This window comes from Cyprinodon variegatus, unplaced genomic scaffold (genome assembly GCF_000732505.1).
Source record: "Cyprinodon variegatus isolate N-32 unplaced genomic scaffold, C_variegatus-1.0 Scaffold48, whole genome shotgun sequence".
In the NCBI taxonomy this organism is placed as follows: Eukaryota; Metazoa; Chordata; class Actinopteri; order Cyprinodontiformes; family Cyprinodontidae; genus Cyprinodon; species Cyprinodon variegatus.
In genome coordinates, this window is record NW_015150501.1 from 1349087 (window position 1) to 1363128 (window position 14042).

The 14042-nt window shown below is 37.9% G+C and overlaps 1 protein-coding gene across 1 annotated transcript in view; it reads right to left on the reverse strand.

Annotated features, from left to right (window-relative positions):
• Positions 1-14042, reverse strand: part of LOC107082243 (pre-mRNA-splicing factor PRP46-like) — a 16924-nt gene that overhangs the window by 1042 nt on the left and 1840 nt on the right. The window contains exons 2-11 of the mRNA XM_015370818.1: positions 10281-10399; positions 8329-8528; positions 7850-7973; positions 7570-7691; positions 5449-5535; positions 5258-5347; positions 4882-4970; positions 1835-2057; positions 1627-1749; positions 1322-1487 (exon numbers count right to left, since the gene is read on the reverse strand). Coding sequence (XP_015226304.1) covers positions 1322-1487; positions 1627-1749; positions 1835-2057; positions 4882-4970; positions 5258-5347; positions 5449-5535; positions 7570-7691; positions 7850-7973; positions 8329-8528; positions 10281-10399 — 1343 coding nt within the window. The remainder of the gene's footprint in view (positions 1-1321; positions 1488-1626; positions 1750-1834; positions 2058-4881; positions 4971-5257; positions 5348-5448; positions 5536-7569; positions 7692-7849; positions 7974-8328; positions 8529-10280; positions 10400-14042) is intronic.

The window sequence follows — 14042 nt, forward strand, 5'->3', positions numbered from 1 at the left end:
TATTAAGGAAGGAAGGAAGGAAGGAAGGAAGGAAGGAAGGAAGGAAGGAAGGAAGGAAGGAAGGAAGGAAGGAAGGAAGGATCTATTTGCTAACAATACACTTATCATACTCTTAACAAGCTGTACACGAACTGTACTTTATGTTTAATTTATTTATCATATACTCTCTACTCATATATGTCACAAACGTTGCTTGATCAAGAAAAAAAATCTATTAAATGTCCCTTTATCTTCTTTTTTGATCATATGAAAAACCCAAAATAAAAGACTGCTGTGTAAATCCCTCTCCAAAAAAACTCCAATAATAAAAATAAATCCGTAAAGGAAAGAAACAAACAAAAAGCATAGAAAGTAGGCCACTACTTCCCATGTACGAACAGTACAAGCAATACTATTTGTTATATAATTGTTAGATGTATATCTAAAACAGGAGCAAAAGGAAAGCAAAGAACCCTAAAACCACAAAACAAGGTATTTGGTTTTAAGGTTGAATAGCTGTAAAAAGGTTCAAAGCTGTAAAAAGTTTTGCAGAGTGTTACTTTTGCTGTTCTTCGTTGATATAATTTCTCAATGAAAAATGTTGTCCATAAATTTAAGAGCAATATTTCTGTAGAGTCACTGTTTTAAAAGCAAATTGCAAACACAATAAATTACTGTTACAAAAACAGCAGCGGACAAGAGTTATAAAAAAATGTGTCAGTTTTTTTTCCATAATAAGTAAATGCTCTGCAAATAACAGCCCAATCTTGTCATTAAGTTTTCCATCACCTGCGTTATGCCTCTTCATAAAAGTTTGGAGAGTGTTTTCCAGTTTACATTATGATAATGCAGTCTTTAGTTTTGCATAAAATAATCAGTGCAAAAAGCAGACAGGATATTTTAGACATTAATACTTGCTTCTTTATTTGAAGATTAGATGTAGATTAAGTCTGCAAACAAAAGCAAATTTCCATCCATACTTTCCTCCCATATTTTCCATTGTGGTATAAAATTCTAGGTTAGAAAAAAAATGGTTTTGAACACTTATTTGTCCCCCAAACATTTAACACATAAATATAATTGAGGAAATTGTATCTTGTCAACTGATACATAGATAAGAATAAGTTATAAAAAACCCCAAAGCTCATTATTAGTGCAGCTGTAGCAAAGATAAGCATCTTGGAGTCTCCATGACAACAACTTATTTTAACACTTTTGTACATATCTCTTCCAGGGGACCCAATAATCATAGAGGAAACTGTATATTTTCATTGCTAAATAGGAAAGCATAAATATTCACAGAGGAAACTGAATCAGAGCTATTGGTGAGAACCAACCCCACCTCTGCTTCCCAGAACTGGGGAGCTGCTCCCATACGATTAGGTCCCGACCCCCGGTCACCCAACGGTGGTCTCCACTACCAGTTGTCCATGTCGCAAAGCAGAGGATTCTGGGAGCATCGGGCCAGGACAGGGAGGCCAAATAGCGACACTGAGGCAGAGAGAACACTGCAGAGAGGAGAAAGAGATTAAAGGATTGGAGGCCAAGAGAGTAGTTTCCATTTAGACTTTAGTCCTTATTGTGTTTCTACACTCAGAGCAAAGAGAGAGGAACTTCTGGCTGCACACGCTTTAATCTTTGACTCACAGTTAAGGGAGCTCTCCCCGTTCGCCAAGTCGTAGCAAGAGCCAATTAAGAGGCCCCCGGTCTGATGAACACAATCTGTCACGCCGGTGATGCTGCTGTGATTGGTCAACCTGGATATCATTCCTATGGTAATTAAACAGATGTTAGTAGGAAGGATTATGCAGATTCTCCAAACATCTGTGGTGATCCTACTCCAGAGCTGACCAACCTGTCCTCCAGTGCAGGATCTTGATCCAGGCTCGACCGTACGCCAGGAACACCCGGTCTCCCCGCGGGCTGAGCTTCAGACGCCCGTCGGACCCCCCGCTGATGCCCGTCACCTGACCGCTCCAGTGGTGGAGCAGCTTCAGGGGTTCACGATCCGAACACTGGTTCTCCCACACAGACACCCCTCCCTCAACCGAGCCGCTGAACACCAGAGGACCCTGAGACTGTGGAGGGCACATGGTTGTCATGGCGACTTGAGTCCTTACCCACTCTGTGTGTGTGTGTGTGTGTGTGTGTGTCAGCCAGAGATTGCATGTATGTTTGTGGAAACGGAATTAAAGGGAATATTTTAAGATGTTTTTCGCGCTGCTGCCAGTTATAAATGGATTGTGTGCTTTGCATGAGAAACAACAAAGAGGGTGACAATGCTTTAGGCATATTATGATGTTGGCAAATTGAAAAAAAAAAAAAAGAGAAAGAACTGTGCTTATGCAGCCCCGGGTTTCAGTTTTCATGAAATCACCCTTTTTGTAAAAAGTGGAAAACAAACAGTACGCTCTGAAATTGGACCACAGCCTGCATCACAGCGAATATCTTTATCTCCATTTAAAAGCAAAATGAAGGAAAAGCTTGTTAGAGTGTAAGAGGGTAATTTCTTTATGAAGAATAGGCAATCCTAAAGATAGTCTTTAAAAGCATGTTTTAGTGTTTTTAAATGTTAGTTTTGTCATTAGGGTGTTGGAGTATTCCAGCTGCAAAAAAAAAGGATCTAATACAGAAAAATAAAACAATATCTTTACCTATATTTCTAAAAAATATAATGTTTAAAAATCATCTTTATCACTTTGGTCTAAATCACACTCAAGAGCATCCAAAAGTATGCTGGAGCTGATATAGTTTGTGATAAAGATTTGATAGAGGAATTCCACAGGGACCCATCTTAGGTCCCATCCTTTTTAGTTTGTATGCTATGGGATCTATTTTAAACTATGAGGATTTGAGATCAATACATTTCCTAAATAATCTTTAAACCAGTAACTATTACCATAAACCTAACAGACTATTTTTCAGCTCTAGAAAACAAATCAAGCATTTTTTACTACCTCTACATCCTGACTTTGCTTTTTTTTAATAGAGATGTAAGCTTTTAGCCAACTGTTAATATCCACATTTTGAAGCGCAGCCGTGTTAAATTCACCCTTTACATGAAGTAGAGATAACATAACAAAGACGTTTGCAATTAGGACAAAATATAGAGAGTTTAGAAGCATTTGAATTTAATATTCAAAATAAAAATGTAGTTTTTCAATCCCCCAAAATGTATGTTATCGTCAATACAACCATTGAGAAAACTGTTGACCTGCAGACAGTTGTTAAAATCTTCCATAAGAGCAATAAGTCCCAAAACGCTTGTTTAGTGTTGCATCCAAACAACTGAATGTAAACCTGAGTTGAAGGAAAAGGCTGCTGGAAAAGAAACATAATCAATAGAGATACTAGTGGAGCAAAGACCTGTAAAGAGTTGGTGGGACACCCCAAAGACCTGGACTGTAGCTAAAATCAGTGCCTTAAAGTAGCACTGACAGATTATTTATCAAGTCTAAAGTCAGTGCAGACAGCTTCCTTCGGCTGAAAACCCTCATGGAGATGCTGATTCCATTTTTTACCTGCAGACCCACTAGAAAAACGATCTAGAAATAAGTAAAAATGTCTTAAATTAACCTTAATTTGAGAAGGTAAATGAGATAGTTTGCCAATGGAATGAGTATTTGTACTCTTAAAATAAGATAATTAGATAATATGCACATGAAATAAGACAATGCAAATGTGTCTTCTTATTTTAAGTGTAAATCGTCTTGTTCCATTGGTAAAATGTCTCTTTTATGTCCTCAATGCAAGAACAAATGCACTTATTTTAAGAAAAAAATACATATCTAGGTTGCAAAGTTTTCCAGTGCAGCCAAAGGTAGCAAATGCTGGTTCAGAGAACAGCAAACCTGTCAGACCTGAACAGAACCCCACGGATCCGGGTCCTAAGAACTTTCCTGCATGTTTTGCTTATTTTTTTCTCCGTCACACTTGACTTAAATGCATTGGTGGTTTACAGGGATCTGTAGCCCTAGATGGCTGCTGGGCAGGTTGGTACTGCAATAATTTGCAGGAGCACAGACAGCTACACCATGCAGGACAGTGGTTCCTCAGGAGCAGAATTAAATAGCCCTGCCATAGGGGAAATATGGAGTATAGTTAGAAGAAAGATGAGAGGCAGCAAAGCCTGCTATACAGAGTACCTAAAGGCTGCTATAGAGCCACCCCGGGCTTCTTTAACACCTGGCAAAGCCCCAAGCCTTAATGCCACTTGGCATTGATGCATATACTGTACAGTAGATGGACATACTTATCACTAATCATTGTATCAAGAATTCTATTTTTAATGCTTCTTCAAACCTTTATTATTTATATTTTTTAAATGTCCACATTTGGCATATAAAGCAGCTGGTTGCATTGATGTGTCAGAGAGGATTTATCTAGAGAAACTATATATACACTGCAAAAAATCAAAATCTAAATAGGTAATTTTTTCTTAAATAAGTGCATTTTCTCTTTAATTGAGGAGGTAAGTGAGGCTATTTGCCATTGGAACGAGAAAATTTTAATTTTAAAATAAGAAAAAAACAACTTCATTGTCTTATTTCAAGTGCATAATATTTAATTATCTTATTTTAAGAGTAAAAATCTCATCCATGGGCAAATCATCTTATTTACCTACTCAAATTAAGGGTAAATACAAGTATTTCCTGAAATTTGTACTTATTTTTAGATCGTTTTTGCAGTGTAAAGGTAGAATCTTAATTGTAGGTGTGAGGTTGTTGGTTTTTTAAACAAGACTATACACATTAAGCAACAGATAAGTAGTCAGTAGTACTATAACAGTAACCTGTGTTTGTATTTCATTTTATTGAAAGATCCACTCAGGGACTCGGTGTGCACATTAGCCAGATGGCTAATTTTACTATGTGCTGTCCCAACCAAATAAACATGACTCACCTGGATGGAGCTGACTGCTTCCTGGTGAGCGTTGACTGACTGGCAGTTCTGGAAAGTGTGCCAGCTCCAGGCTTGAACTTTCCCCCCGTCTGCAGGGTGACAGAGTGTGAGGTTAACGTGTGAAGACAGGCGGCCGACAGTCATTATCGCTGGTCGCAGCTGACACACCTGAGCCAGACAGCCGAATCAACTCAAAATGAACTGGTAGCTACGATAACTTAATGACAGGCGAAGCAGCAGAGTCAAGATTCAGCAGGAATATTTGTAAAGACATAAACACAAACCTGGGATGAAATTGTGCACACGCGTCAGTGGAAACAGACCAATTATTCTATCCACTGTGTCGCTTGCACTTTGTGCCCTCGCAGATACACACCTGAACCAGTGATGATGTAGCCATCCCCCTCAGGCGCAAAGCAGAGCGCGGTCACCACGTTGAATGTGTAGATAGATTTAACACACTGCCCTGAAGGTAACAGCAAAATGCTGCTTAATTGACAAGATACAAGCCATTATATGTTTCAAGCAAGTAAAGCCTGTGTGTCCGTGTTGATGTAGTAATCATACCGATGCTCAGGGCCCAGATCTTCACATGGCTGTCTGCAGAACCGCTTAAAATAAACCTCTCTTTGTCAGACAAGGACAGGGACCAGGCTGGAGAGAAATGAAATCACAGACAAAGGTTGTAAACGGAATAAGAATTTGGACTTAAACACACAAGCAAACACGTAATGGTTCAACTGGTCCAGTATATATAGAAATATATAGATATTCCAATATCCTTCTAACAGAGAGGAACCTCCACCAGAAGCAGGCTCAGTGAGCAGACATAGAGGAAATGACTAAGGTTTAAGAGGACTGAAAGAGGACAATAAAATAAATAAAAGTTATTCTGTAGGCAGAGACGGAAGCACGGTATGACCTAAAGAGCACCGTCCCCAAAAGGCAAGCATGGTGGTGGGAGTATCATACTTTGTGTGTTTTGTTTTATTTCCCCTTGAACATCATTACATTTAGCGGCCAGTAAAGCACCAAAGACGAGTCTTTCAGAAGGACTGTAGTGAAAAAACTAAAATCAGAGGACAAAAAGAGACAAAAGAAAGAAAACTCCAGAAACAGACAAAGGAAATGTTTGTTTAAAAGAAGGGAAAGTAACTGGTTAAATTAATTCAGCAAAAAACAGACACAAGACCTGATAAATACACCATTGTTTCAATGTCTACAATAAATTTGCTTTGATGGTAAGTTACCACACACAGAAAAATTAATAAATGCAGCTTATAAGAAATTTGATAGCCATCTTCTTCATTATAAAATACTATTTCTTGTTTGTCTAAATCAGAGGTCTGTAACCTGCGGTTCTTTGGCCCCTCTGATGGCTCTGAATAGTTTCTAAAAATGATATACAGAACTAACCAATGTAAATACCAGTAAAGAATATTTGAATTTTCATTTTAACAACAGAATGACATTAAGAGAAGCAAAACTGTTTTTTGAGCTATTTTTCTTTTAATCAGTTTTATTATTGTATTACTTTTTGACATCAAATATTATTTTATAGAAGAAAATCCTTGCTTCATCTTTATAATTTTTTTCCTTACATAGAAAACAAAAAATACAAATAAACAGGTGGTTGTTTAGGGTGGCAACAGGTTTCCTATGGCAGATATTTAATAAAAGCAACAGGTTGTGTTTTATTAAAAGCTCTGAGTAACTTTAATTAAGCCGGACTCAGGGTGAGGAAAGATTGCAGATCTAAATGTTTTCTTTCATAAACTTAACTACATAAATGACTAGAAATTGAAACTTTCAGGCAGATGGATTACAAAATGTCTTATGATCCAAATTTTAAAACAGGTGTATTGCAAAGTTATCTCGTGTGTGCAGCTAATTATTCTGCTGAGTTAATAATTAAGAGCCTTTGAAAACTTTCTTCTGTTTCTGATTGGACTTTCAGTCACATTTTACACCAAAACACATTTATTTTTGGAACACAAACCCCATCTCATTTTAGAAATACATTGCTGTAGGAGATTCCTATGATGTTCTATCTGCATGTTGTTCCATAGATGAACCAGAATTGCAAAGTTCTGCAGTTCTATTCCTGATATCCTGTCTGCTTCCTTTTAAGTTTTCCATATATTCGCAGGTTTGCCTCCATATAACTAATAAATAGTTCAGAATGCCATTACGTGATATTAGGAAATAATACAATATATGTCGTTAATAAACGTTTTACAATCCTAACCTGTTATTCTGTTTCTTTTAGCGAAATCCAAGGCATAATTAGGAGAATAAAGAAATGAAGGAGGACTTTTCCAGTGTTCTTCAAATGAGTGTGATGGTGTATGAAAGGATTAAAGAGGGAAAACGCAAAAAATAAAGGAAGAGAAAACACGTTTGTAGTAAGGAGGGAAACCAGCCCAGAGACCAGGAGTCCAGCAGGACTGGGTTGCTCCTCCACCCTGTGTGCTTTAAGCAGGAACACCGAGGAGAGGGGAGGGAGAGCCAGCAAATCGAATGATGGAAGGCTGCCTTCTGCAGACAGACAGTGAACTCTCCAAAGTGTCTATTGAGGTTATTTCTCAGTGGAGTTGATCTGATGAACTGCTCCTATAATTACCAGCCCGCAGGATAGGGGCATTACTCAGCCGCAGACGGCCCACAGGAGTATCTGTGTGGACTCACCCAGCTTCTTGCAATACTCAGGGGGAGGTACAGACAGGCAGGTGACTCCACCAGTGTGACCCCCCAGGTTCTTTTGCTCTGTTGCTGTGGGAACATGCCACACCTTCACCGTTGTATCTCGACTGACATAAAGGGAAGAGAAGTTTGAGACTAAATTCCAAGATCTCAGGAGGGAAAATACAGGTGAGGCAATGATGGCGGGCGTGAGCGCCTATTAGAAGATAAATTAGGAGGAATGCTCGTTTTGCCCATCCATTATGTAAATAATGTGCTACTTTACCTTCCAGAAACCACCAGGTTGTCAACAGCAACCACGCTGGTGACTATGTCACTGTGACCCTCCAGCAGCCTTAAGCGAAACCTCGCTTTCTCCCAGGACGTTTTGAGGGTTGAAAACTCTGCTTCTGCAAAAGGAAACAATTTGTGCAATTAGCACTGTTGACTCATCAGCACCCTGCCTTGTTAATCTACAGTGCACGACTCCTCAGTATGGATTAGTGCGGTGCTGCTGCTGCAAAGCGTGGGGTTAAATTAGCTCCATGGATGCAAAACGTGGGCCCTGTCTTCAGGGAAGCACATCTCCTCCTGTTGGTTTTAATCCTGGATGCCACATGAGCTTGTTAGGACTCCTTGGGGGCATTACGTGTTTAATCTGGTTTTAGATGGTAATCGAAAATTAGGACACTAGCTTTGCTCTTTTAACTCCCTGAGACAAAGTGAAATGACAGTCTTTCCTGTCACTTTTGCTAATTAGCCCACCTTCCTGTTGCAGTAGCTGTTCTGGAGAGCATCCTGACTTGTCTCTGCTCCGAGGAGGCACCTCGCTCCCAGCAGGCGGTGCTACCACTCTCTGCCTGGCAGCCGGCTCTGGCGTTCCTGCAGCTTTGGACTCAGTTTCTCCCTTAAGGATCTTGGCGGCTGGAGGCGTTTGTGATGGAAGGGTCTCCAGGGCATGTTGCCTGTGCCAGAGCAGAAAGCAGGAGCTGAATAAATGACCAGGATTCAAAATGCACATTGCAACCTTTGTGACGTCAGCTATACGGAATAGGAATATTTGCAGCAACTTTTTTCTTTAAGTACTTATATCCTTTGTTGATATTCATACTTTTTTGTGCTGCAACCACAAGATTAAATAATTGATATTTTATGTGAAACCAAATCATTTATCCAGAATTGTCCAAAGGAAATGATGAAGGATTTTCCCAGTTTTGTGCTAATCACATCCAAAAATAGCTTCATCCATCTGCATTCTTTGGATTATTTATATTTTCTACACTCTGTACAACCACTTATTTACTGAAATTAAAGTGGCAGGTCTTCTGGGGTTTGTCTCTACCAGATGTACACATCTGCCGAACATGTTGCCTACTGATCTTTGCAAAATAGCTCACATTTAATCAGGATGGGGAGTCAGATTAAAAATGAACTTCCACTTTTAAGTCTTTTTTTGCAGATTTTCTACTTTGACTAGGTCATTAACACGCCAGTATCCTTTGATCTAAACCGGGGGTCTGCAACCTGCAGCTCCACAGGCAGATGCGACCCTCCGACTGGCTCCTAATAACAGCAGCCAGTGATGTAATAGAACTGAGCAGTGTTTTGGTATATAAAGGAAGGATTTCATGTTAAATCCAGAAAGGGTTTTGACAACTGAATAAATGTACAAAGAATGTTTTTGTTGTAAATATTTAAATTATATTTTTTCCTGCATGTTATTATGCCAAACCAAATCAGCTTTTTTTTTTCAGCAGAACATGTGATCATATTCCAGAACTTTAAGTTTCTTTTACAATCTGAACATATGAGACATTTTATACATTAAGAAGTTTAAAAATTAACAAGCTATATTTTTTTAGAGTAAAGTAGGATTTGTGGCTTAATGGTAGCCAGGTAAATTTCACAAACTCTAACTTCCCAACAACTCTGACCAGCTTCCCTATCCCTGCTGGGGAAAAAAACATCCCCCTACAGCATGATGCTGCCACCACCATGTGTAACAGCTTTACTCTCTACCAAACTGTTTTCATTACCAGAAGGTTTAGATTTGATTATCTAAAACTTCTGCCTAACTTTATCTTTCTCTGTTAGCATTTTTAAAGCGTCACAAAAATGTTATATTTATGCAAAGACTAAATCAATTCTATGTCATGGATTTCAGTTCAGGGTGTTGATGCAAAGGGGCTTTAAAACAAATATACGTTTGATATGTTGTTTAGTTTTTTATTTTCTAAACTCTGAAATCTTTTCTTTCTACTTTACAATTATGAACAACTTCAGCTGTGTTGGTCCATAAAATCTTATTAAAAATATGAAATCTGTGGTTGTAAGCTAATAAAATGTGAATCCATTTGTTGAGTATCAATATTTTAATGAGGTGCAGCAAAAAGAGTATTTCCTCATAAGGGTGGGGGTATTGTTTTACAGGTTGGGACAGATAATGTAAATGTGAAATCTGAAGCTGATGATTAGGGAGACGAGGGACTCCATTAGGGAGGGTGACATCAGTAATGTTAACATGACACGTTACTAAAATGTGGAAGTTCCCTTTTTGTAAAAGTGCAAGAGGATTTGACCTCCAGTGTGTTTCCATCGACATGCAACAAAGATCAAACGCTTCAAAGTGAATGTTGTTGCTTTTGAAAAATTATCCTTCTCTCCATATGCACCCCACCACATACACACCCACTGGTACCTCTCCCTCACTTCCTTACACTTGTCTTTTCATCTTCTCCTTATTTCCGTCTCCCACGATCCCCAGAGTTTGCTGCGGGCCAGAAAGCTGCAGCTGAAGCTCAGCCAATCTGGAGCGCAGCTCCGCCTTCCTGGAGATCTGACAGGAAAAAGTCAAGAGATCGGTAGTAAGAGCAAGCTGCTAAATCCACAAGTTGTTTATATGCACAGCCGGATCGCACAGTCTGTTTCCGTCTATTAGGCTGCAGCTCTGAACATACGCTGTCTGACTGTGGGGCTTTGAAATATGCATGTCTGAATAAGTTAGATGTCAAGTGTACATCAAGTGTCTGTTTTCTCCTGTTAAAGGCAGCACACTCCATCAACTTTACACAGCTCATCACACTTTCAAGAGCTACTCTGCATCTGAAAACAACTGGAAGTCTCTTGTGGTTTGATGCTGCTGATGGCAGCCTGGCTTTTTTCCGTTTATTTTATTTTTCCTGCATGAGGGTGAAGACTTCATGTTTTTAATTGGCTATAAAAAGACACGGTGCGTTTTTAGTGCAGGCCACAAAGTATGAAGCCAGTGCTGAGCTGAAGTGTAGTAAATCGATCCGTGTAGGACTTTAAAGGGACATAGAAAAATGTTGGCTTTCCTTTTATGAATAATTGGGCTTGATCAGCTTTACTTGGTGATCAAAAGGTCTTATATTAAAATGTGTTTGATGATCCGAAGCATTCAAATGTGACAAAACGTGAGCAAAAACGGAGGAGAGATTTTTCACACTTTAAAGCTGTTTTTTTATTCTCATATACCAATGCTTTTGATACTTTCTTGAAATTTCTGGGGGATAAAAAAAAAATCACAGATTCTTTTGTATGTGCTATAATGAAACAACAACAAAAAAAACAAAATGACTTGCAGCTCAGATCTGAAAACCAGAAACAGGAAACAGCCCATAAGAGCAGCCCTAGATGGCAGTGATACAGTATTAGCAGACACTAAAACACTCAAACACACCTCTGATAAAGGTCCTTTTGGCCCCAAAGGATTGAAAATGTTTCATTCAGTGAGTACTTCAGACTCACCGGGCGGCGGGGGGGTCAGGTGGGGCTGTCACAGTCAATTTAAGAGTGAATTTATCCAGCCTCCAAATATTTATACTCTTGAGCTACGTTTCCTGGAACACCAGAGATGGGAAGAGACCTTTTTCTATATTTTCCTCTCCTTTTATTAGTTATTGCAAAACTACTCTTCTGATGTTATATTATTTTACTTTAGTTCAGCAAAGAAACACCCGAATGATCCATTGTTTTTATTCCAACATGACAATACACAACTGTTGTCGAAATAAGCAGCATGGTAATTCAATTTGACAGAAATCCAATAACTCAAACAGTATTTTCTAACAAACAAAGGGTCAATATTTCACGATCAGTTAATCGTAAAGAATAAAATATTTTCTACATGAAATATTGATTTAAAATTTCTTAGAAATGTGCCGTTATTTACTGCAGGAATATCTTCCTCACTGTAAAAATATGCTAAACGTTTCCACTTACTATTCATTTCAACCATTAAACCAGACGAGCAAGCATGTTGGTTGCTTCTCGTTATTGCCATATCAGTGTAACATCATAGCCTCATTAAAAATACAATAAAATAAAATTAAACTGGTGATAATTCTGCTTTTTGGTCATCAATGAGGTCGTTACAGTTGTAAAATGGTCTAACCTGCATTCCAATTACAGTTCTTTAGATTGATTTTTCTTGCTTTTTGCTAACAGGCTGGATATTATCATTATACATAATGTCAAAATATAACCTTTTTACAAAACCAATAAAAAAATCCTATTCAGAAGCTTGCTGAAAATAAAATTCATAGTTATGTACAAAATACAAAATGATCAGAGCTTTAGTCAATGAAGGGACTGTTTTGCTCTTGGCTATAGCGGAGCAGAAATGCATAAAAAAACATTTTAAAAATATAACATTCATAAAAATATAACACAAAACTGTTAGAAATGCCTTAAGAGAAAAATCTGATTGCAATAACTATTCAGAATATTTGTTAGGTTACAGTTTAAATATCTGTTTTATAAGGGAAATTACTGTTGTTGTTTGATCTTAAAGAATTTGTTGATTAAACTGAAAAAATAGCTTCTGCTTTATGGGAAGGAAGGACATGTTAATCTCACCTGTTCATTGCATAGAGACGAAAATCAGTTCCTTGTTTCCAAAAGAACAGACTTAAGGTTTGCAAATGGGGTCATTAATTAAACAGTTGTTACGTTTAATTTGGGCAAATCTCTTTTTAAAGGTCTCTTTTAATAACTGGCCATTAACAAATATACACTAAATGAATTGTTTTGTAATAGCGAGTTTGTTAAATAAAGAAAAGCTATCACAAAGAAGCAGCTGCTCAAACAACAGAGGGTTAGGAGGACATTAAAAAAGCATTCCTCTTGCTTAAAAGATCGTTTTCTATTTGAGATTCAAACAAGGGGCTTTGAGGGAATCTGGAAGGGGTGGAAATATTCAGAGCCCCAAAACGCATTTCTTCTGTGATAATGTTTTCTTCATAAACCAAAATTTAGCATTCTTTCCTGCTTTCCATCTTCTCATATATTCTACTCTACACAGATTGCTTTACAAAATCACTAGCAGCCCTTAAACCTTCCCACATTCAAGATTTTCAAAAGATTTCATGAGTAGAAATCTGTAACTTGTGCTGTTTTCATCTGTCCCCTTTAATCCGACGCCCTGAAAGAAAATCTAGGGGAACTTTTTGCCTTTAAAAGTAACTCTAAGCTGTTTCAGCTGTTCTTTGAAGGCATCAGAGGCTATTTAGTTGAGAGAAGGAGCAGGGCTATAAAGAATAAGACAAACAGCTGACAGAGCTGTGGAGTTTGAAAGGAATTTCCCTTTGGGATTATTAAAGTATGTCTGATTCTGATTTAAAGAAGAGTTCAAGGCTTTAAATATCTCATCGGGCAATTTTCAGTCCATCATCTGAAAATGAAGCGAGTTTGACGCAGCTGTAAACCCTTCAACATATCTATGTCCACCTAGAACAGTTTTAATAACAGCGCTGTGGCCCGGAGCTTAATAGCAATACCTCTGATAATGCTGATAATACTATTTTATATACCATCACAAAAAATGAAAACCCTTTAGAGTTTAGTCTCTGAAGCTTGAAATAAATGACCCTCCAATGTTTTCCACTAAGAAACAACTATCAATAAATATGCGACAGAAATGAACATCATAATATGTTAAAATCATGTTTGGGTTCATTTTAAGTCATTTGAGGGTTTCATATCTGTAACCTTCTTTCTGTATATTTATCATCCCAATTAGGAGCTGGAGGAGCAGCTCGGCATAGACAAATAGGGAGCATTATTTCCCTCCAGCATTTCCATTGTGACCTTTAACAAGAAGACATATCTCTAAAGTTCCTGCTGATTATTTTCCCTGATGCATTTTGTTCTGTATGAGTTGATCAGATCGGCTCAGATCCTCGGGCAAAATCTGTAAAATCATTTAATGCACTATTTGTAGGAGCCGATTATTTTTGGTTAATAATTAACAAAGTTTTTTTGTTTTTGTGCATAATCTAGCTAAGTTTATTTTACTTTATTGCTTGATATCTGTTATGAGATTATGTTTTTTGGTTATTTAGTCATGTTCCTTTGTTTTTGGTTAGTTATGATTAATTTAGGTGAATTATTTTTATAAATAGGCTGTCAATGATAGGACCTACGGAAGAGGATTAGGGCCACTGAAAAAAAAAAAAAAA